Below are 24,085 nucleotides of genomic sequence, written 5' to 3'. Positions count from 1 at the left end.
TAATCCTGCCTTCAGTCCAACACAGCTTCCACCGAACACTCCAGCAGAGGATTCTCCATCTGTCTTTTGAACCTGCCATAAAAGAACGTGCCCCCAATTCGGTAGTCTCCAAGGTACAGAAACGATGGCACAATACTCCCATCAATGGTCCATCCATGAAGGTAATAGTAACCCCTGGTGATTGGGCAACTTGTGGCGAAGTTTCCCACTTTCAGCATCGAAGTGAACCATCGCCGATAGATCGACTCCTGAGCGCCCTTGATCAGCGCACAGTAGTTCATGTCGTGCTGGTAGACACTCTGGTACGGTTTTCCCTTGGACAGACGGAACTCGAAGCTCAGGTGTGCCTTCAGTCCCTGCCGCAGGGTGGTCACCAGCACCATGTCCATCATCAGTTTGGTTTTGATAATTTGTATGGTGAAGTTGGAGAAAGTGGATTTGTCGTATTTGCAGGCACCGGTCCTAAATGTCATTTTGGAGGCCTAATTGGCAGTTGCTTTCTTAACACATCCTTTGAACAATGAACGGAAAGAACTTACCACATTATCCCGGATGACGACAGTTACAATCAAACAACACAGAACCGTGGGTACGAGCTTTGCGGCAAACATCGCGGGGTGTTGTAAGCCCGAACCCAACCACTAGCAACGAATTGTGAATAACGCAATTAACGTCATTTAATGGGTTTGTTATACCGTCAAAGTTGCGCGATTGATTGAGCGATCGGTCAAGCTTGAAGCCACTCGGACACGATAATTACCGTCGGACAAATCAGTTAAGTCCGACCTATTTGTTATGCATTGTAGCCTCCACGATGCACTGGACTATGATGAGCTGCTTCTTGGAGCGATATTTCCCATAGTAAACCAAGGCTCTAAGACGGTAGTCACCACTAAGCAGATATGAGGGTACCAAACCCATGTCCACGTGCCAGGCTTTGAGATAATAGTGGCCCGCGGGAATGGGACAGTTCTCCATAAAGTTGCTGTTCTTGGTCACGCTCTTCACCCAGCGCCGAAAGAGTGAATCCTTCAGGGTCGAAAGTAGCTCGCAGTAGTCCGTGTCGGTTTGGACCAGGCTCTGGAAATTTTTGGCATTACTCAGGCGTAGCTGGACGTCAATGTGGCCCCGGAATCCGGCCTTTAGGGTCTGAATCAACCCAATATCTGCAGTGACTGTACTGTTGACAGCCGAGACGTTCAGAGCACTGAAGTACCTGGAATTCTTTTCACACTCGACGCGCGTCAAGCTTATGGAACTGAGCTGACGGCGCCAGAGTATATTAGGTCGCAGATCAGCTTGCTTCCGGAGAAGGTCTTACCTCTGCTATCGGCACAAGTACAGCCACCAGGACTAGGACTTCCCTCATCATAAGGCTTCCGAATCGTGGTCTGAATGCAACTGCTTCCCACCGTCAACGGTGATCTTCGTGACCGCTTGCACGCGAGTCCAATCCGCTAATTGGTTTTAAATTACTTCGAAATGGCGCAGTGGGTAAGCAGATATTTTTAGAATATTTATTTTGAGTACTAATTCACTCGTGACCGTGAATCAGTCAAAATGTCGGAAAACAAGCATTGGGCACCTAGTTTGCCTGCACAAGAGCATAGACATCTAGGTCCAGCACGACATCCTCCTGCTTCGCCTTGTGCTTGCCGTAAAAGAAGTGAGCGGTCACACAGTAGTCACCGGGCAGCATATACTTCGGAACCAGTTGGGAGTCCAGTTTCCAGTCATGGAGGAAGTAGTGACCCACGGGCACAGGACAGTTGTACATGAAGTTACTGTGCTTGAGCATGCTCTCAAACCAACTCTTGAAGAGATTAGTTCTCACCGATGAGACTACGGCACAGGTATCCACAATGTGGGCGAAAAGCCGCTGGTAGCTCTTGCCCTTGTCAAGGCTAACTTGGACATCGATGAGGACCTTGAGACCGCGGTGAAATGTCTTTGCGGTTGTCATATCCATAGACAGAGTGTTGTTGATAATTTCTAAGGTAAAGTTTTCAAAATGTGCGGTGCTGAATCGGCACTCTCCAGTCTGAAAAACAAACGAGGACTGTGCCGTAAGGACGCAAGGTTAAGAGATTATAAGAGATTTAAAATTATATGAAAATCACTTACTGCTCGAGTGGACACCAATTGGTGAAAACAGAGCAGAGCAACAACTGCTAATGCTGTGAACATTTTCGCCCTGATGTCGAGAGTAGAATGGTGTTTTGAAATTCGTCTCTCGCACTCTGACTAAACTAGTTTTAATTGAAGCCCACAGAGCATATTAAGGGAATGCAGGTCACACATCGGTTACTTTATTTCAACTTCAAAGGCACAACCCATTACGTAGTCTCGGTCTCTATTCCTTAACTGGAACATGTCGAACTTAACTCGGTACTTCCCTGAGTACAAGAATTTTGGAATAAAGAGAGTGTTGTAGTTGTAGTCCCTCAAATAGTAGATGCCGGGCTCCACCGGGCAATATCTTTTAAAGTTGCCGGAACTAAAGAAGGTCGAAAACCATCTCTTGAACATGTTGTTCCTCTTTTGTGCCAGCATGGTGCAACAATCTAGCGAGTACTGGAAGATCTTCTGATACTTGATTGAGTTTTGCATGCTGATGAGAAACTCCATGTCCATCGTAACGCCAGCGAAAAGATCCCTTAACAAGCATACCTCCAAATTTACCCGAGAATTTTTTATCCATAGGGTAACGTTGGATAAGTAACTTCGGTTATAGTCCCCACATTTGCTTTCCAGCATTATGATTTTACCCATCTACGAATGTATGTATATAAGAGAGTTTAATTGTTTAAGAATTTAAAAATCGGTTGATATTTACCACAGGAGTGATCAAGAAGCTCAAAGCCAACACAAAAATATTACAGCGTTTCATTGAAATGGCCGAAACTGGAGTTTGATGAAGCAACCAACCTTAACTAAGCTCGAATTTGAAGGTATTGACACTTAAATACTTATTTTCAAGTATAACCGTTTAACATAATTGATTCCCCACAATTAAAGGGGAGTTCTGTCAAATGACCGTTTAAAATAATAACATATTTATTTTATTTTGACAAAAAACAACGACCGAATTCACATTGATCGAATTTATTTGACTAGGACGAAGTGATAGAATGACCAGATCAAAATGTAGTTTACAATTGCAATCATTAGGAATCGCTTGAACTTGGTAAAATGAAAAGCGAAGCTAACAGGGAAATACACAAAAATTTCGAAATTTGATCATTATAATTAACTAAACATTTTACATATTAAGTAAACATACATAATAAACATAATGGATCGAATTGCATTATTTTTGTTTATTATGTTAATGTAATATGTTAAATGTTTAGTATAATATAAAATATTTCAGATTTTATAGTTCCAAAAAAGTATTTAAAAAGTTAATTGTCGTTTCGGTGCAAATAATATAAAATGAGAGCATACATATAATACCAACGGTCAATTCTCAAGTCCTAAATACAAATTTAAACAAGAAAGGAAGCTAACTTCGGCACGCCGAAGTTTATATACCCTTGCAAATAGAACTTCAATGAATAGGAATCCATACAATATAAAATATATATATTAATGTTAAAAAACAATTAAGTAATACCTGCTCTCATTTCATTCACCTATACATATTATATTTTCAGTTTTACATTCACAGATTTGCATTTGTGCTCCACAGCTAACGATCGTTTGCATGGTACCTATGTGATATAGTCGTCCGATTTTCATAAAATTTGACACAAAATGTAAGACTGATATAAAACGCTATATTTCAAATTTAATGAAAATCTGTTGAAAACTGAAAGCGTTATAATTTTTAATTGTATTCATTTTTTGATCGTTCGTGATATAGTAGGCCGGTTTTTTTTTATAACTTTACACAAAATTTAGATTAAATTAAAATGATATTTGATGAAAATCTGGTGAAAACTGAAGAAGTTATAATCTTTAATTTTATTAACTTCCTTTATTTCTTATAAAATTGCTATATATCAAATTTGATGAAAATCTGTTGAAAACTGAAAATGTTATACTTTTTAATTGAATTAATTTCTCGATCGTTTCTATGGGAGCTATATGATATAGTTGTCCGATTTTCAACAAATTTTACACAAAATTGTAGAATAATATGAAATGGCTATATCTCAAATTTGATTAAATTCTGTTGAAAACTAAAAATGTTATCGCCACCGCGATTGTCAGTCTTCCGACAACAGCCACCGCCATTCTCATTCCTCTCAAATTTCTCGATCGTTCCTATGGGAGCTATATGATATATTAGTCCGATTTTCATAAAATTGTACACAAAATTGTAGAATAATATGAAATGGCTATATCTCAAATTTGATCAAATTCTGTTGAAAACTAAAAATGTTATAATTTTTTTTGTAAAAATTTTCCAATCATTCCTATGGCAGCTATATGATATAGTCGTCCGATCCGGCCCGTTCCGACATATATACGAGTGAGAGTATATAGAAGACTAACTGCAAAGTTTCATTCAGATAGCTTCAAAACTGAGAGACTAGTTTGCGTAGAAACGGACAGACGGACAGACGACATGGCTAGATCGAATCGGCTATTGATCCTGATCAAGAATATATATACTTTATATAGTCGAAGGTGCCTCCTTCACAGCGTTGCAAATTTCTGACTGAAATTATAATACCCTGCAAGGGTATGAAAATGGAAAGTTATAATTGTTTGTGCTTAAATTTTGATTAAGATTGCTTCTTTAACACACTCACGCTGGCTCCGGAAATACCGATGGTCGCTGTAGTTATCAACTTCTCAACTGGCGGTTCCAGGACAAATCACATCTCCCTAATAAAAAAAACACCGATATTAAAAACTAATTAATAAATATTGTCAAGATATAGGACGCTTTTCAGATTTTAACTGAGATTGCTCTGAGTTTAATTAGCTAAGTGCGTCTCTTAGTTTTATATTAAAATATATGTCTTCCTTCTTAATCGGAATGGGATAGATCGGTCGAATATAAACAACGAGAAAATAATTAAAAAGTGTAGCGCAAACAATATATGGGGTATTTTTTTAAGTTTTAGAATTGTGGGACGAGACAGCAATATCTTAGAGCCTTTTGCAACGATCAGTAAATATAATATACAAAAAGAGTTATTATTCAAAAAGTTTTAAAATTTATTTATAATAAAATAGCAGGTGACTATCATATGTTTCATAGAATCTAGAGGTAATTTCGTATTAAAATCAATTTCCCATTCGATCCCATTGCAAAGTGCAAGAGAACATAACATTTTTAAAGCTTTAACTTAAACTTTTAAATCAAAATGATAATAATCTTCGAAATTGAAATGCGAACTTGAATACTTCAACTGCAAATCATATTTGTTCAATATTTTTTAAGCCAAAATAATCGTTTCATAGAAAATCCATTATCTTTCCAAATACTTTATTTTTTTTATATATTTTTTTTATAATGCCAAAGCAATTATTTGTTCATGACGGTTGATCAGCAGTCGATAATCAGTGGATCATTATTGAGTGTTTAGCTTGTTTAGAAATGCAAAACTGCATTTTGAATTAGTTGCGATTAGTTGGTACAGTTACACGAATGAAGCTCAAAAAAAAAATATTACGAAATTTTTGTTCAACTTTCGTGGCTGCTATTTCCAGATGCTATGGCATTTGTGGGTATTGTGTTTTTCGATTTTACGGTATTTAATAAATTTCCACAATAGAAATCGTTGGATCTACTCAGTCACAGATGCCAGCATAACACAAAGTACGTCGAAGGATTTAACATGTCGAGGGTAGAGAATCGAATTTCAATGTCTGATGAGAACCAGAATAACAATACCTGCGGGTGTGAAGTTTTACATAAGCCTCGAGAGAGGCCTGGACCGTGCCGGACCATACAATACGTTCTTTAAGTCTGATGTTGACTTTTGCAAGGTGATCTGCTCTTATCGGAACAACTTGTTCAAACGCTGGACCCATAGCTTGGAAAAACATGGACATATGCCTACCCATTGCCCCTGGCCGGTGGATGAATATTATCTGAGGGATTGGCAGCTAACAAAGGATCTCGATCCGCCCTTTATGGTCGCTGGCATTTACAGAAGTAAAGTAATCACCTACCTTGGAACCTTTGGGTCGGACTCCTATGAGAAACTGATCGAGTGCGTGGTTATTTCTCAATATGCATGATGGGACATTAAAATAAACCAAGTGTGACATTTATATTATTGCTAAATGGATGGATTTCTAAGAGGGTCAGCCTGAAAATGAGACTTCAGGCTTTGAAAATAATAAGAAGACTTTAGGCGCTTTTACTTCTGTTTTCCTTTCTTTGAAGCCAACTATCTTTGGTTTTGTAGGCCGAGACTGATGTTTGCCATCCACTGACTTCTGCTCTTAAAAGTCCACGGCAAGGCAGTCAGACATCCGTAGTGCTCATCCAAAATGCAGTCAACGTGTCTATGTTTACCCGGAGTAGAGCCCAGCCCGGATTCCCAGTGCCGCATTTATGTGCACGGACCACTGCAGAAAACAATCGCACGTAATTCTGCTTACGCCGTTACATTGCAACAATGCACAGCGACAAAAACAGACAAAAAAGCGACGTGGCTTGCCATTTGTTAGCGTTTTCGGTTTTTTTTCGTCTGAACTTCTCTTACCCTAAACAAAATCCTTCCCCTACTGCTCCTCTGCGGTTGCGACAGTCTGATGGCCAAGCGTTGTGACTCACCGACAGATGGATGGACGGAGGACGGAGGACATGTCAGACAACGACCTATGCGCTTAATCAGAATAGGGTCTGTCGAAACTAAGGCGCCATTTGCAATTGTCCAGCCATTGGTAGCCCGGGACTGTGCCTACTTCCTGCCTGGGCACTGGTGTTGGCCAAATAAATGTCTTGCCTTCGCTTTTCTGTGCTCCCTTTCGGTTCTGTTTGTCCTTCGCTCTGCTTTCACTCTGGGCTGCCTGCTATCCTCCATTCATCCTGCCTCCGCCTGCATATTGCTTTTATTTATATAGGCCTGGTCTGACTTTTGATTTTAAGCTCTTTGGCTCTTCTAACTCAATTCCCCCATGAAGCTTTAGTCCTTGCAGCTGTCAGGGGGTCCAGGTACAGGTTGCAGTGCAGAGCGTCTGTCTGTCCGTCTGTCTGACTGTCTGTCTGTGGAAATGTGGTTGTGAGTCGCTTTATGTATTTGCGGATGCATTTACGTGTTCCGCCTCTTGCGGGCTGTGCAAATAGCACACTCGCTCTCGAAAACACACTTAGCCCCTCTGTAGGTCGTCAGGTGGCCAGGATCTTGGGCCCGTGGCCATAGTCTGATGTGTGACTTTTGTTTCTTGAAGCCTCCGGATTATGTGGGCTGCCCAAGAGGAGCTGGTTCTTTAATGCTTTCAAAATAACTCGGCAGATGCACCGTAATGACATGCTTCGGATGGCTGAACGTTACAATTGGTTGAGATCATGTCGTGTTTGAATTTAGAATTCTATTTAAATTAATGGGAACAATGATGATCAATTTTGTGGAATTTTTTTGTTAGTAAATATAATATAGACTAGAATCGAACTCGAACCTATGTATATACAGTGAATTGAACCGATCGAGCTATATTCTCATGCCTAAATTTCATAAAACAATAATACAATTTTGTTAAATTTAAATTGTTGTTGGATCAGTAGTTCTGAACTTTTTTACTTCTTTCTTAGTATTCCTAATTCCACGAATGCACAGCACCAAACAATTTATTATATAATTCTTTTTACTATATTTATTGCTATTAAGTTTAAAGTATTACAATTTAAATATGTAAATATAATTCAAATATATTGTATTTATATAGAAATTCATTATATCGATAGGTATTATATTTAAACTCATTTTAAATATTTATGAATAGTTAGAGACAGATCAAATTTGAAATTTGGTTTCTTCAAAGAATATTGTTGTGTGAATTGTAAAACCAATACAACAAAATTTGTTTTATTAAACTTTCTTATACGGGGGTGCTACAGATAATATGAATATCAATAAACTAATTTTATTTATTTATCCTAAAAGTGGCAATTCCCATTTTTCTACATTTTTGGAATGATATTCAATGCAAAAATATATTCAAATATGATCTTCCTAACAGTACAAATTAAAAAGAGTACTTTCATAACCAAAAAGTAGTTAACTAATTAATGATCATCTAGTTTCTGAGACATTTATTTTTAAATATACAAATTTTACTATACTGGTACTAAAAGTAAAAAAAAAGATAATAAGCAATGTTACTTGCCAGCAATATCCTTATAACTTGATGTATGTAGGCTGATTGCCCCATGAGCTCCTTGCGACTCACATTGTAGAGAATGCTTCGTCAACGAATTCAACCACATTGCTCTGATTTGCACGACAAAAATGGTTCCACCAGTGTGACTGGTTGCTCATTGTGCTCCCTCTCCTGCCACTTCAATTCGAAACGGCAATCAAAAGTGCAGCGGAGGAAGACAATTTTCACACTTGGCATGAAAGAAATATATTTTGCTTGGCAAATATGCTGACCTGACCCCTCAGAGCAAACAAGCTGCCAGTGCAGTGGCACTCGTGCGAGGCGAAGGAAAACGTCATCATAAATGCCCAGGGAAGGACTCTGAAGAAAATAGGAGCTGGGGCAGGAGCAGCAATCACAGGCGCCTGGAAGTATGCAATGCGAATGCGAAAAATCAACACAGGACAACGCCGAGAACGACCCCAATTACCCTCGTTTTGCAGTGTGAATGGGGTGGGATTGAAAAGCTGGAAAAATCCCTGCATATTTACAGGCGTTGTCATGAAAATTTGTCACCTAGCAGAGCAAACACCTCCGAATGCAGTGTGCAGTGTGCGTGTGTGCATGCGCCTGTTCGTGTAATGGAGCCTACAGATATGCAACCAACGAGTATTCCCAGTAATCGACACTTGGGCGAGGCAAACAGGACGCGGAGCCCCCATTGAGTTCCCGGCGCCGAGTTTGCGCCTACCGGCATGCAGTTTTGTAGGGGCAAGAGTGCACTGCCAGCCTGGAAATGTGCAACGTCGGGATTGGCCTACGCCGGACATGCTCATAAAGTTTGCAGGAGCGGACCGGATTGGTCCGAGGGCACACTTAAGGGCAGCTCCCAGTGCGCATGGGCGGCGAGAGCGCACCAGGCACTTGCTCAGCAAATAGAAGAGCGCCGTGCGGTATGCAATGGTATTTTATTTTCATTCTCCCATGTGTTCCCATGTGTGTGTTCGAGCGATTAAAGCTCTGCGCGTGGTGAAAATGGGCAGGGATCCGCTCTGCAGTGGTGGTGGTTTCAGGACCATTCACTTTTACGCGAACGAGTATGTGTGAACTAATTGCATTGGAATGTTTTTGTCTCGTCGTCCTCGACGTTGTTGCTGCAGTTGTTACTGCGTGTCTGTATTTGCATTCTCTTTTCGGATGTTTGGCATTGACTGCAGTGCAATTTGTTTCATTGGGACATTGCTCATATTGTGAGACTAAATACTTAAAGATACTTTTCAATAAATGCATTAGCGGTTATTCAATTATTTTTACATTTTTCACCCGGTGTCTCTTTAGCTGTGCTCAGCGTATTGACACTTGAGTTCAATTAAACGGACTTAGCCCTTATTGTTTTGTTTCAACCCCAAGTAACACCCTTGGGCCCAGTTTTTGTGTAGACTTTGCCTTCCTGCGCGCTCGTTTGGGTATCGCCTCTCTCCCTCAGTCGTGTTACTGTCATTCTTGGAAAAGTCTACAAAAAGTGGGAGTGAATTCGCCATGATTTTGGCAATAAAGAAAGCTTTCATACATAGTGGAAAAATAAGGATTCCTTCTGTTTAAAGAGTCAATGCTGTTTTAAAAATATATACAAATCAAATAAATATATATAAATATTCAAATTCAACTACTATTATACTCTCTTCTACTTCTCTTTTTAATTATTTAATAAATCATTCATTGTCGAGCACTATAATCGACTCTCTTAATTTTAGTACATTTTAATGCTAATAATAAATGTAAAAATTCTTATTCGGCTATCTGATTGCTGTTGAGAGTCATCCAGTATTTGTTGGCATTTTTACAGTGCTTTCCAAAAGCTTTCAGGATGTGTAGAGTTTTGGACAGGAGGTTTGTACTTGTTGCCATTGTTGTTGTTTGAGGCGAATTCGAATACGCAACATGTTTGAGGATTCTATGCCTCGCGCGGAATGATGTGGCTATTCAAATGACGGCATATGTATTAATTCGATCCCATTAACTCGCCCGAGCTAAGCTCACCATTGATGAAGTATTAGCTGATTATGATATGGTAAGGACCAAGTGGCTCCAGCAGGAGCTGCATAGTTGCAAAGGCTTGCCTTACTCTTGGCCAAAAACATGTTGGCCCTGGCTGTAAGTGTTAGTGTTGCCTCCTTATTTGCCGGCTAGCGGTTCGTAGCTGCCTGTCCTCGGCCAACTTCGTCGGCTCTGGCATCTCGCCTCGTCCTCGTACTCGTTGTCGTGTTCGCTTGCAGGTGCCGTCGGCTGCCACAAGGACTCGTGCATTTGGATAGGTTCGTGTTCGTTGCACAATTCACCAGCGATGGCAAGCTTTGGATTTTTTCGGAATGCGTTAAGGATCAGTTTTGCGCGAATTACGGTCACGAAAGGTTGCCGACGACAAAGAGCCGGCGTCCGAAGCAAACAATTCCACAGTAACAAAATTCAGCAGTCTTCCTCTCTGTGTGTGTGAGAATGTTCCGCGATTTTCTCAGCTTTTATTGGAGACCCAAAAGAAACGATACCGCCTCTAGAAACTGACCTAGGGCAGATTTTGGGAACGTAACTGACCTGAGTCAAGCCTCAAAAGACGATACCGAAACCAGACAAATATCGATTAAACTTTTGCATATTTATATGAATATTTATCGAAAGAGCGATTCGTTTTGAGAGACTACGTAGTTTGTGAAAATAGCTTATAAGCGGTAGAAGTGCGAACCCCTAGTTTGTAGTATAAGCCCATTTTTGTTAAAATTCTCAAGCCCATTGTAAATGGTTAGAACCTTCTAAGAATCCCACCATTTCCGGGGCTCTATTTAATATAAGCTTACAGCAAGTTACCCACAGACCTTTCCCCATATCGCTCGCTTAAACTATTAATGGTTGTGAACTGTAGTATGTAAAGAATCAAAACGATTTATCAGGACTTAGAAAGTAAAACCCTATAATTCGATGTGCTTCTCCAGTATTTAGTATCAATAATAAGCTAAGACATTGATGTACGAATATAAAAATAATTCAGATATCAATTAGTGAGCAGTGAAAAGTTTTGAAGAATCTATGAATTATAAATGGAAATAGTGAGAATTAGACAACTGAGTTCAATCCATATCTCAAAATATATTTAAAGTGTTTGAAATGTGAAAGAAACCATAAATAACATAAAATCGTCTAGCTCTGGAAAAATTTTATCAAATGGTAAGCACATAAAATCTATTTTATTTTAATGTTTATAACTACTGAGAAACCTTTTCTTAAAAATAACCGGAAATATGAGATGAACAACTGAGTCAATTAAAATCTTGTGATGAATAAATAAATACAAAAAAAGATCCGAAACAGTAAATTTTAATTAAGTTATTGAGACTTATCAGTCTGAGAAAGATTTCTGATAAAGCAGTATTGAAGTACTACGTTTTTACAAAATTTTGTTTTTAGTCTAAGTTCACGATTTCCTGATTTGTTACAACTAGAATAAAACATAATTGGCATTTAAGATATATTTTTTTATAAAATAGCTTATTTTAAATGCAAACATATGTCCGACCTTGGAAGAGTATAATAGATATATTCTTCTTACATTTTAAAGTTAAAATTCTTCGTTAAAAAATATTGTAACAATTCTAATTCACTTAAGAATTTAAAGTATTCTTCTTCTTAATAGAGAAAAATAATAAAAATAATGGTGTAGTGATGTGTTTAAAAAATGTGAATAAAAATGTTAAACTTTATTCGAAACACCTAAAGATTTTATAAAATTTGTACGATATCTTTACAAGTTTTCTTATAACATACAAATATACAAGATTAGAAGTTTTCTTATAATATACAAATATAATATAATATAAAGTTGTTAGTTTCGAAGTAATCTCTTGGAGTTATTACTGCAATTTGGGCAGAAAATTAAAAAAACCTACCTAAATTTTTAATTTAAATTCTATATTTGTAACCAATATGAGAACTTTTACGGCAATTTATCATATTGTTTTTTTTTCTGCTCCAAAATCTTTGGTTTAATTTTATTAATAAAAAACTTAAAGGGAGTTAATCGTTTAAGCGCTCTCTATTTGAGAATCTAGAGATGATCAATAAAACGATTTTCATATTTCTGCCTTCTTGTTCGCCCATCAAATTAGAAGTTTGGAATTAAAACATAGAAATTTTATATGTTGCTTATTTTATTTAATTGTGTACAAACACTAAGTAAATAATTTAAAAAAGGGAAACGAAAGTTGGTTGAACTTTGAGCTTATGAATTGCTAATTTCCAACATTTTTCAAGAGGTCCATAAATAAGACTTCTTTGTGAGAACGTAGATAATGACTGATTCAAATAAAAATTCATTGCGATAAGTTTATCAGTTGATAAATAAATAATTACTACTCGGATTCTATTAAGATCATGTAAAATTTCTTATCGCTCCTCTTTTATGAATCATAAAGTATTAGCTGCAATCAGAATTACTAGTAAAATGATTCAGAAAACATCAACAAGATAAGTTAAAGTACTTTTCATTTTTAACAATTTCATATCAGACTGGCTGCAGTTCAGCCTTGAGCATGCTGGGCTTAAAATTCCTATTGATTTCCTTTCCGCCTATTCGACACTTCAGATTCAATTAAATTTTTGGAAGGAAAATTGCTTTTTGCCAGTTGGTCAAGTGCAACATCGGCAAATTTTCGGTGGGCGAGACGGGAAGCGGACAGAAGGCCTGCGACAGTTGCTAAACAAACGTCAATCCGAGCAATTTCAGAGTTGACTGCATTGCAATGGGCGGCGGCGAGAAGGGGAAGCCCCGCCCAATGCATTGCAGGGAAGTGATTTTTGCAGTGATCCGGGCCCAAATCCGAACCCATTTGTGTGAAGTGAATTGCATAAATGTGCAAGCTGTTCAAGTGATTTCGAGTGAAAGGCTCTGAATGAGACGGTGTCTGGCCTCGGCTGCAGATCCTGGCCCTTCGCCTGCTCGTTGAGCTATTTTGTTGCATACTTTGCTGCGTCATTAAATCAATTGAGGAACCCGTGCAGGATTCTAGGACTGAGAGAAAGAGTGAGACATACGTGTTTATTACGTTAAGCATACTGCTAGTAGGAAAACGTAATTCAAATTTCTGCAATGCCTGCCGGCTGAAGTCTCCTCAAGTGGATGTTTTGATTAGGCTGCTAGGCATGTAGTAAGAACCGATTAACTTTGATTGCAGCACTTTAACTCCTCTTTAATATTAATTTCAAATCACGCTGCTAGCCCAGCGAGCCCTTGCATCCGGCCATGTTCCGCCAGGGTTGGGGAAGGACCAAGTCAAAACATTTCATTAAAGGCAGCAGTGCACACTGCGAAAAAGCACACAAAAGCAGCTGGAAACAAAATGTTGACAAAAAGCGTAAAGCACACAACTCAATAGTGCACAAAATAAAAAAGAAATTGGCGCAACATGCAAAGAGCTGAAACAAAACAAAGGCAGTAGCATCAAGCCCGGAAAAAATCCGACCGAACCGACTGACTGACCGGCGGACGGAGGACGGAGGACCCGCGACAGACAGACCATACAAATAAATACGCAGTCAAAGGCAATCAACGTCAGCTAGCAAGCCATGGAAGGCAGTCGGTTCTCCGCCCTCCGGCAACTAGCGATATTTGATTTGAAAACATTCCGAAAACGCTGCCCGAATACATTTTCCCTTCTATTTTGAATGCTCGTCATCGACATCGTCATCGTCCTCGTCATCAGGCGCGTTTTGCTTCAAGGATCGCTGCAAATAAATAAATGACTGCCATCGGCACAACAATTACAGTTCGATGCAGACATTTTGATATTTCTCTGTTTTTTTTTTTCCATTTTTAGTAATTTTTGCTGCCTCTTTGTCACTCGATGTTTTAATTGAAGGGCAACATTTCAGTCCAATGCCGATGTGAAACTTGGCCACAATGGGATTCAGTAGCCGCCACGGTGTAAATTATTAGTTGTTTAGATACTGTTACAACCTAAATAATTGGACAACTCGATGTTTGCTTATCCTACATTTCAGTTTACAGTTGTTGCGATTTTTTATAAATGACTTTAAAATATTTCAAAAAGTTAGTGTTTAAAAAAATATTCCTGGACTTATATTCAATAAAGGAAGAGCGCAACCATGTTAGGTATTGGGGTATTTAAGACCCCGAGTTTTTTGTAATAAGTTAATTTGTACTTGTGTTCTATACTTATTTACCGCACTTAATCTGTTGAAATGAACGTTGATGCTGCCAGTTTTTTTATCAGATAATTTACATTACGTCAGTTTATCGTCCAGAAAAACTAAAATCGAAAAAAAATCCAATATACTATTATGAGAAATCTTAATTTTCAGTACCTTTTCCGGTCAACATCTATTTAACAAGTTTAAAAAAGCTCAAAGTAAGAAAAATATACATTAAATATACTCTACTTAAGCTTAAATATTATTTTATTAAATTCCTGACGAAGTAAATGTTCTCTGAACGGGTGTACTTTATCAAGAAATTATTATAGATTTCCAAAAATATTTGTCTATAGTATTTTTAATACTTTCAATACATACTAGTTCAAGGGATAATTATATAAATCCACAATAGAATCGAAAGGTCGACGAAAGGTTTACAAATACGTATCGTTTGCCTAGATGTTTTTGAAGAGGGAAATTTGGAAACAAAAGAGGTTTAACCGAATCGATTTATTTTTGTTTAGCTATTTAAGCTAAAGCAGTGAAGAAGTCACCTCCGACCATATAAGGTATATATATTCTTCATCAGAATCAACAACCGAGTCGATATAGCCATGTTCGTCAGTCCGTTTCTATGAAAACTAGTCTCCTAGTTTTGAAGCAATCTGAATAAAACTTTGCAGTTATTCTTCGGTATATTCTATTGCCATTTAATATTATTTTACAATTTTGTTTAAAATTTTATATAAATCGGCCTACTATATAATATAGCTACCATAGGAACGATCGAGAAATTAATACAACTAAAAATTAGTACTCTATAATTTTTCAATAAATTTTAATAAAATTTGAGATATAGGTTTTCTCTATTATGCTAGAATTTCAATTTTGGTTTTAATAAAAATCTGACTATTATATCATATAGCTGCCATAGGAATGATCGCGAAATTAATACATTTAAAAATAATAACTTTTACAGTTTTCAACAGATTTCCATAAAATTTGCGATATAGCCTTTATATAATTTTCTACAACTTTTTTTTTTTTAATTTTACAATAATCGGACTTCTATACTTCTATACTTCTTCTATACTACTTCTGCCATACAATCGATCGATAGATATAGTGGAAATGCAAATCTGTGAATGTCAAACTGCAAATAATAATACGTATAGGCGAATGAAATGAAAGCAAATATTGCTTCACTCTTTTTTAACATAAATAAATATCATATATATTGTATAAAAATCTAGTGATCGAAGTTCTATATATTTCTACTTTTTAAATTGAAAGAACGGTAAAATTCGTCATAGTGCATAATGAAATAAATTCAAGGTGACGTTCTGTTACCCGAACAATTTTTTGACGAAAGACCTTCCAAGTGCGTAAGAGAACTCAAGCAAACATATTATTAAGATAATCTATATGTATATATATTAATATATACCGACTGACCGAAAAACAAATCTCTAAAATTATTTATTAATGTGGAAATGTTTAATATTTGTGTATATATATTCTTTCGTGAATTAAAGTCGTTAATTGTCGAAAAACCTCGTGCTTAAGACGAAATATTCAAATATTCAGGTGAAAATGGTGTAATTGCTAGCTGAGGGTCATTTCCAAAGTTATATCAAATATATTACTGCGACTCCGATTATTATAGATTCATAGAAACATAACAATTCGAAAAAAATTGAAAAGCTAAGGATCAAGGCTATCTATATAGTTTCATTCATATAGCTCTAAAACTGGAGACTATTTGTCGTTGAAACGGAAAGACGGACATAGGAACAATAATACTGTACTGTATAAGATCGCATAATATACTATTTAGGTCTCATAAGTACCTTATAAATTCATAAACATTATCGAATTTTTTGAGCTTGCAATCGACACATAATTAAAAATTATAAAAGTATGTTTGATCAACAGAAAAATTGTAATAGCTGGGTTCTTCAAAAAATATTATCTGAGCTCTAGAATACTGGATACAACTTTCCAAATATTTCTACTACAAGTTGGATGTACATTTTTTCTGACTTGTACTTGACATTCATAAATATATGCGTTCGCTTAGTATTTGATAAATTAGAAAGGAAGCTACATTCGGTACGCCAAATTTTGTATTGCAATAAAATATTGCAGCTTCAATCACTAGGATTTAATACAATATTAATTTTATATATTTATATTAAAAAAACTACAAAGTAATGCCTACATTAATGAATGTAATTCACCTAAACATATATTTTTAATAGCATTACAGTTACAGTTTTACATTCACAGTGTTGCATTTTCCTTTAACGATAGTTTCTATATCAGCTATTTGATACGATTTTCATAAAATTAAACCTGGAGTTCTAGAACAATAAAAATGACTATATCTCGAGTTTCATGAAAACTATGTTGAAAACTGAAAATGTTCTACAATTTTTATTTATTTCTTGATTGTTGTGGTAGCTTTATGATATAGTCGTCCGACTTTCATAAAATTTAAAGCAAAATTGTAAAATTTTATGAAAATCAATTCAAAGCTCCAAAAGTTATCATTTTTAATTGCATAATTTTCTTAATCGTTCCTATGATATAGTATTCCAATTTTCTTACAATTTTAAACAAAATTCAAGAATAATATAAAATGATAATATCTAAAATTTTATAAAAATCTGTTGAAAGCTGGAAAAATTATAATTTTTTCTAAAAATGTTTCAATTGTTCCTATGCTATATGACATAGTCCTCCGATCCAGCCAGTTCCGATATATATACGTGTGAAGAATTTATAGAAGACTAACTGCTAAGTTTCATTCAGATAGCTTTAAAACTGAGAGATACTAGTATTGCGCAGAAACGGACACACAGCCGGACATGAATAGATCAAATAGGCTGTTGATGCTGATCAAGAATATTTATGTTATACTTTATGGGGTTGGAAATGTCTCCTTCACTGCGTTGCAAACTTCTGACTGAAAATATAACACCCTATAAGTGTATAATCATATGCAAGGTATAAACCGACAGTTTTCCAATTCCCACATGACGTGAAAGTGACACAAATATTATATAATTTTTTATTATAGCCTTTTATTAAAAGCACTTTTCCGCGGCCGTTATCCTTTTTTGTCTTTCGTTTTAACAACACAAACTACTCTAACATTTTGAACTCAGGTGTGATTATTTTTCGTTAAATTATAACAAAGAAGTTGAAATATACGTAAATTACAATTCTATAATTTTTATGTACATTACATAAAGAACAAATAAAGTACTTTTCTAAAATTTTATTAAATTTTTTTTACAATTTAACGCTCAATATTGTATTTTTATTCAAATTATTATAAAGCCCACATTCTATTGTTCAAGTTACTACACTACAGTTAAGCTAGACTACACTAAAAAAAAAATAAAATTATAAAGCAGCCAAAACTTTTGGGATTTTTTAAAATGCATATCTGATGTCGAAAGCGACTTACGTTCACATTCAAACTAAAAAAATACATGTTCCAAGACTTGATTTTAATTTTCCAAAATTTGAAACGTATAGCTCTATAATTGGTTCTCAGATCGATTTTTGAACCCTTGTTCGTTTTCAAGATATTCACCAAAATGAATTTCATTCCCACGCGACAAAAGCAGAAATTTCATTTGCAAGAAACTAGTTTAAGCTCTGATTTCAGCGAAACGTGATGAAAAATTGTAATGCAATAAATGTTAATTAATTATGTAATAAATTATCTTAATAATGTATTTTTTTTACTTTAAAAGATTAAGTATTTATTATTAATTATATTATTAATTCAATTCCTGGTCGCACGCGACATTTAAGAAAGCAATAAATCAAATTAATACTGTACGAATATTGGTGATCGCATATGTCCTTTTGCACTTCATATTACTCTTTGCATTCTCTGTGTGATATTAGGAAGCAAAAATAAAAGCAAAAAGATTTTGTTTAAGAGATTGGCATTAAAACAAAACATGTTTTTTTTTATTACTTTTTTTTTAAAACATTAATTATTTTAGAAAATGAAAATTTTTTTTAATCTTGATCAATCTGACCATTATTTTTTGTAACCATGTTAAAAATACTCGTTTTAAAAAGCTTTTAATTTTTTGGCCGCGGTGGACCTTTCTGGAGGAATGCCCATAGGTACATAGTCCTCATTATAAAAATGTACTTTTCCTATTATAATTATAATTTCACTTGAAGTTTGCAACGCAGTGAAAGTCACTTGGAACCCCCTTGAAGATCAGTTATTTCGATATATCCTTGAAATCCTTTTATTTATCTTTAATTATGGTTTACTAAAATTTTTGTTATAAGTAGCTGCCATCAAATATTTGTTATCTATGAAAAAGTCAAAATCTATATATTTATTTCTATGCGTCAACTATGTAGCACCAGTAATCCTTCTGTTTAATCCAAATTTGTTGGAAAGATTTGCAACATACAAATACGCTTAGTTTTTGAAATATTTGTTTAGTATTTAATTATGTATTCTGTTTAAGTGGATCTTGGTTTTAAATATTACTTTGTTAAATATTTTTATTGAAATTATAAAAAAGGGGGGAGGATGCGTTTATCCTTTTGACGCACTCCCAGCATTCTTTCGCCGCACATGTGAGTCCCGTAACAAGGCTACAATTAGCACACACAGAAAAAATAAATTAGGCGAATCCTTTGGGTATGGTCAAAGTAGTCAAAGCCCTGGACAAGGGTCCGATTCGGTTGGCTGAATCGTGACCCAAACCCCGAACCGGGAGGCTCGAGCTGGCACGGAAATCGTTTGAGTGTCTGCAGCCGTATAAAGTTTAATGAGCCGCAATTAATCGTACATGACAACACTATAAAAACGTTTACGAAAAATTATGTCTTTTTTTTGTGCCGTAGTTCTCCCCTTGTTTTTCTTCCCCCCGAACGGAGTCGCTGTAATTGTATGTGTCTCTTGTGCTCCAGGATGTGAGCATTCTGTGGAAAATGGATGGACGAAAAGGAAATGAAGTTCAGAATGAAGCTTTAAATACTTTAATGGGGCTCAGTGCAACCTACATAGTAGGGGGTTTTTAGAGCCCACTTCGGGCGCGGGCATTGGTCCTCTCGGAGAGGCATCCCGATCAATTTGTCATTGCAATTGCCTTTCCTAATTAACAATTTAAATAAATCGCGTCGCATTTCAGCAAACCAAAATGTTGCAAAGTGAATGCAATTTAATTGGAAATTTAATTGCTTTTGTGGTAGCAATGTGACATGACCGCCCTTTTACCTCTGCACTTCGCTCACCTTGGCGCAATCCCATCGACCCACAGGTTTTTTTCATCCGTCGCCGTTACTGCTGTTGAGCTCTTAATTTAGACGTGTCCATCCGTCGCTGTCGCTTGGCTTTTGTTGTTTTAATTATCTGCGGTTATATTTATTTAAATATTTACCAATTCAATTAGGGTTGAGTTTTTTGTGCTTCGCCCAGTTTTGTCATTTAACGATTCATAGGCGAATTAAATAGACTTTGAAGCGCGTCTGTCCAAGGGTTTATTTTCAATCTCCCAAAAACAATTTCAATTAATATAATGTCATATCTGACAAATAGTATCTGCAGACATCTCTGCCGGAGATCTTGGGGAAAAACCGTGCAGACAGTTGGGCTTGTCTATCTGTGGACTCACCTCGTTCCCCTCTCAAGATTTTTTCGAAGTTTTTCTTTTGGCTGGATGCGTGCCAATTATAAAAGTGATTTCGATGTAAGCTGCACCCGAGACCCCAAAAGCACACACACACACACGGGGCTCCCTTCCGTCAACGGGAAGTCATAAGACGTATGAACTTGTCGCCGTTGCCGGAGACGGAGTCGGAGGAGGAGAAGGAGCCGGAGAAGGAAGCCCTATCCAGAGTCTGAAGTTAGAGCCAAACCCCGGGAAGAAGCTGACGTCGGGGTCCCTGACAGATTCCTCTGTTTGGTTTGGTTTAGTTCGGCTTGGCCTGGCTTGGGCCAAAGAAATGCGATAAATTGAATGACTGACGACGCAGTAAATACTTTTCAGACAGCAGGGGAGTGGGTAGGAAAATCACTCGGATCAATTTCCACATCCACACACGACAAATTGCGCGTGGTTAGATTTTTCTTTCGTAGCCCATCCTATATCCCTTCAGGTTGGGCATGTGCACTTGGAGTGGATGACGGCCAAGCGAACGCCTGACAGGTGCGAAAGGCAAGGATTTGGCGGATGTGTGGAAAATGCCTTCAGCTCGGGGCAATCGCATCTCGATTAAACGCAAATGTAATCCCTTTCCGTTTCGGATTCCCCTTTTAAGAAGATCAATTAGGCCTTTGCTAACGCTATCGCACGCACATTTCAATTACTGCAAATCCGCCTCACACATCCGCTTATGGACAGCAGGCCTTTGTGTCCTTCGGCACATCCTGCGCGGCTATTTGCCACAGCGCAAGGAGCCACTAATTTAAATGCATAAAAACTTATCCAAGCGCTGATTGTGTTTGCCCAAAGTCTCGTTTCATAATTTTTGCACAAATTGCGGTTTTTCAGGCAACGAAACGGCGAACGGCGACCGTCCAACGGCCAACGGCAACAACAACGACAACCGCCAAGCGCTTTGGCAACTAATAAAAATGAGCAACTTCCCTGTTCGTCTGCTCGCCCCTCCGGCACTCGCTCTCAACTCCATACATGTGTAAAAATTTACACCACAGCCGGGGAGAGCCGGGCACTCGTTAGCCAGACTGCTGGACGGGGGACAGGGGGCGGGGGTCAGTCATTGGCCATTTTTGTTGCCAACTCGACATATTTCAATCACGTAAATTTATTACGTAAACATTTGCTTTGCTTTTCGCCCACAATTACGGGGCGGTGGTGGGGTTGGGAGGGCCCTGGCTGGGGCGGGAAAAGCGCGCAAGGACCGGCGAGCCTCCAATGCAGGAGCACAAATTTCAATTTCAATCTTTTCAGGCTGCAATCCGGCACATCACTGCCCACGGCAAATGCCCGCCATCCCCATCAGCCAGCACCCGTATCCACATCCACAGTCGCATCCTCTACCGCTGGTAAACGGCCTGCTCTTTGCTCCCCCGTAATATTCATAATGGATTTACCAATATGGTGAAACATTTTTATTAATGCAACCGACGAGCAGGCAGCTCACGCCTTACACAGCCACTCCACCCCGGCCAATGGGTCTCCTTTCGACCATGGAAAACACATGCTTGCAGAGTGTTGTTACGATTGGACAGGGTTAAATGGGGTTTTGCCTTTTTGATCTTCAAATGTTTGTCCAATGCTTTGATGTTCATATGGTGACCTGCAGTCAGCTCCCGATTCTGGGTTTCTACTTTTTTTGTACTTTCAGGGTCGTACGAATTGTATTTTCTGCGGGCTAAAGCTACTATAGGGGATACACATATATAAATACCTTTTGGAAGCTGCAAGGTTAAAGGTCACACATTGTGTTAAAGAATCAAAAAGTAAGATGAAGGTGAAAAAACTGTGATGCAATTTGTATTCACTAAAATGCCGTCTTATACATAATTTATTAATCTTAAACATAATTATTTGGTGTATCACGTTAATCAATATTGTCATCAGATTTTTCTTTAAAATATAATCATTTATTTTTTTAAAAAAATCTACTATTAAAAATTTACTCAAATTATAGATATTAATAATGTACTCTGGGATACAGAATTCTGAGTTTCTATAACATTGTGGTCCGACTGTGAGATACTCAATACCTAAAGCACACGGTCAATTTAATGTATCTAATGCTGAAATTTCTGAAAAACTCAAATCAAACAGTAAAATGTTGCTGCAAAAGTTTCAGCATTCAAAAATGCATTAGTTTCTAATAACACAATTGTTATCATAAAATGTACTAAAATTTTATAAATTTATATCATTCAAATATATGTACCTTGAAACCCGATTTGTGGGGCGAAAGTGGGTATAGTAATTAAAATTATAAAGATTCTACATAAGCAGGTGTACATTTTAAAAGCGCAATCTTCCAAGCTGTTGTTTACGCGAACAAAACAAAAAAATTGGTTTTTATTGATTGTAAATTGATTGGTTTCTAGGTCAAAATTGGTTGTATTAAACCAAAGGCTTACTCTATTCCTCCTTCTTGGTATTATTAAGGCAGAAGTTAAGCAATTGTTGGAAAGTACACATACTTTATGGGTTCTGAGATGACTTCCTCCATCTGTTGCATTATTTTTGTGTGTCACCAAGTATAAAGAATGCCACAAGAGTCATTAAATCCTAGTCATAGTTGGAAACTTAAGGCTTTAAGGCGATAACCATCTCTCTTAATTTCGAGAATGTCTATGCCGAAATGTGGACGTATTGTTATACTAGAACTCAAGTCAATGGCAAAGATATTTTCCAATTCTTGACAGCAATATTTACACATCCATTACGCATAATCAAGTTTCCCGAACAACAAGTCCCCTGACAAAGTGAATAATGATCAATTGATGGCGCGAAACTTGGCCCACAGCAGCATCCCAGCTTTAAGTGGGCTGCTTAAGCCCGCTGACAGCCAGACTCCATAATAATCTGAGACGGATAGATGGGCGATAATAGGTTCACCTGGCCGACTTGATGTGGGTTGGCAGGCGATGAAAGTTGCCCGGCGGGCCGGAGAGCGAGTGGCTGGCATTCAATAATTGAAATATTTGCATAATTATTAACTCCGCTGGCGGTGGGAAATCTCATTAAATGGCACAAACGCTCGCAATGGACTTGATCCACTAAAATGTAGGAAACTCAAAAGAGCGTGAAATCCAGCGGCAGAGTGAAAAAGTTTTTAGCAGAAGAACTATGTTATAAAGGAGCACGCCTAAAAGCACACTTCACAGGGCGTCGGAGGCGGCGACTCCTCTGGCTCTCGAGTGGAGAGTGGAGAGTGGAGAGTGGAGAGACGGGACTAGGGACTACCGAGGAGAAAAAAGTCTGGATTCGGGAGTCGGTAGTCGGGAGTCAAGAGTGACGGCGTCGGCAAGGCATATGAACATACAAAATATTCCCTACAAAGGAGTTGATTACACAAAGGAAAATTACGACGAATCATTTCCGCTGCTTGGCTGCTTACACGACCAGCAGAGCTCGGGGGCGGGCCATTTGGTAAACGGCTGCAAAAACAAAGCCCTTCCGCCTGCGAGTGAGATAGCGAAAAAAAGGGGAAAAGGTTCGGGCTTTCCTCCGCTTCTTTGGCCTAACTACTAACAAGCGGCAAACGAGCGCAGGACCTTAAAGCTGGGCCAAGATGCAGAGTTTGCGTATCGCCGCCATTGTGGCTCACGTCAAGTTGACAACTTTTTGGGGCTACATAAATTATATTTAATTGAAATTCTTTCGACACCCGCGGAGGCTCCTCGAAATTAGCAAGCAGCGGCGGCCGAATCAGACAGCGCCCAACTTTGCTGAACTCATAAATCGCCGGGTGCCAGGGCATTAGTCGGAGCCAGGCAGCTATGCATAGGGGCTGCCTCCGCGACTTGTAAACGTCAACGATCGTCTAATGTTTCCATGCGTCATAAATTTCATTGAAAAGCGCTTCCGTTGCGCCATTTCCAGACGTTTGCTACCTTTCGCGGGCCCTGGGCCCC

The 24,085-nt window shown here is 37.7% G+C and overlaps 6 protein-coding genes across 8 annotated transcripts in view; 2 read left to right on the top strand and 4 right to left on the bottom strand.

Moving 5' to 3' along the window:
* Window positions 1-11: 11 nt before the first annotated feature.
* Window positions 12-611, bottom strand: LOC110190392 (uncharacterized). 2 transcript variants are annotated; one of them, XM_086828779.1, is made up of 2 exons: window positions 540-611; window positions 12-482 (listed from the first exon to the last, which is right to left on the bottom strand). In XM_086828779.1, the coding sequence occupies exons 1-2, from the start codon at window positions 609-611 to the stop codon at window positions 12-14; spliced, it is 543 nt and encodes a 180-aa protein (XP_086684905.1). The 2 variants fall into 2 exon arrangements, with proteins under 2 accessions (XP_086684905.1, XP_020816504.2); XM_020960845.2 differs by having other exon boundaries at window positions 543-611.
* Window positions 612-786: 175 nt separating this feature from the next.
* On the bottom strand, window positions 787-1,369 carry LOC110190031 (uncharacterized). The gene is made up of 2 exons (XM_020960334.2): window positions 1,322-1,369; window positions 787-1,263 (listed from the first exon to the last, which is right to left on the bottom strand). Exons 1-2 carry the CDS (start codon window positions 1,367-1,369, stop codon window positions 787-789), a joined length of 525 nt encoding a protein of 174 aa, XP_020815993.2.
* A 216-nt stretch (window positions 1,370-1,585) lies between these two features.
* LOC110190033 (uncharacterized) lies at window positions 1,586-2,187 on the bottom strand. The gene is made up of 2 exons (XM_086828332.1): window positions 2,125-2,187; window positions 1,586-2,059 (listed from the first exon to the last, which is right to left on the bottom strand). Exons 1-2 carry the CDS (start codon window positions 2,185-2,187, stop codon window positions 1,586-1,588), a joined length of 537 nt encoding a protein of 178 aa, XP_086684458.1.
* Window positions 2,188-2,304: 117 nt separating this feature from the next.
* LOC110190383 (uncharacterized) lies at window positions 2,305-3,023 on the bottom strand. The gene is made up of 2 exons (XM_020960813.2): window positions 2,837-3,023; window positions 2,305-2,772 (listed from the first exon to the last, which is right to left on the bottom strand). The coding sequence occupies exons 1-2, from the start codon at window positions 2,888-2,890 to the stop codon at window positions 2,305-2,307; spliced, it is 522 nt and encodes a 173-aa protein (XP_020816472.2). The 5' UTR covers window positions 2,891-3,023.
* Window positions 3,024-5,829: 2,806 nt separating this feature from the next.
* On the top strand, window positions 5,830-6,201 carry LOC110190034 (uncharacterized). Its single transcript, XM_020960336.2, has one exon. It carries the CDS (start codon window positions 5,830-5,832, stop codon window positions 6,199-6,201), a length of 372 nt encoding a protein of 123 aa, XP_020815995.2.
* Window positions 6,202-10,496: 4,295 nt separating this feature from the next.
* Window positions 10,497-24,085, top strand: part of Ten-m (teneurin transmembrane protein Ten-m) — a 350,373-nt gene continuing 336,784 nt past the window's right edge. For both annotated transcript variants that reach the window (XM_086828715.1, XM_086828709.1), the window contains exon 1: window positions 10,497-11,487. The gene's annotated coding sequence lies outside the window, so the exon portion shown is untranslated. The remainder of the gene's footprint in view (window positions 11,488-24,085) is intronic.

The sequence above is a fragment of the Drosophila serrata genome, unplaced genomic scaffold (assembly GCF_035046125.1).
Source record: "Drosophila serrata isolate PLE 108 unplaced genomic scaffold, ASM3504612v1 contig_17, whole genome shotgun sequence".
NCBI lineage: Eukaryota > Metazoa > Arthropoda > Insecta > Diptera > Drosophilidae > Drosophila > Drosophila serrata.
The sequence above is the reverse complement of the archived record's forward strand: the minus strand, read 5'-3'. Positions and strand labels throughout refer to the sequence as shown.

Bases quoted from the DNA above. Each gene is read 5' to 3' on its own strand.
- LOC110190392 (XM_086828779.1), bottom strand. From the start codon at position 611: ATGTTTGCCGCAAAGCTCGTACCCACGGTTCTGTGTTGTTTGATTGTA. The intron at 483-539 runs GTAAGTTCTTTC...ACTGCCAATTAG, and splicing joins TCGTCATCCGGGATAATGTG to GCCTCCAAAATGACATTTAG.
- LOC110190031 (XM_020960334.2), bottom strand. From the start codon at position 1,369: ATGAGGGAAGTCCTAGTCCTGGTGGCTGTACTTGTGCCGATAGCAGAG. The intron at 1,264-1,321 runs GTAAGACCTTCT...TGGCGCCGTCAG, and splicing joins TACTTGTGCCGATAGCAGAG to CTCAGTTCCATAAGCTTGAC.
- LOC110190033 (XM_086828332.1), bottom strand. From the start codon at position 2,187: ATGTTCACAGCATTAGCAGTTGTTGCTCTGCTCTGTTTTCACCAATTG. The intron at 2,060-2,124 runs GTAAGTGATTTT...CTTACGGCACAG, and splicing joins AATTGGTGTCCACTCGAGCA to TCCTCGTTTGTTTTTCAGAC.
- LOC110190383 (XM_020960813.2), bottom strand. From the start codon at position 2,890: ATGAAACGCTGTAATATTTTTGTGTTGGCTTTGAGCTTCTTGATCACT. The intron at 2,773-2,836 runs GTAAATATCAAC...ATACATTCGTAG, and splicing joins GCTTCTTGATCACTCCTGTG to ATGGGTAAAATCATAATGCT.
- LOC110190034 (XM_020960336.2), top strand. From the start codon at position 5,830: ATGAGAACCAGAATAACAATACCTGCGGGTGTGAAGTTTTACATAAGC.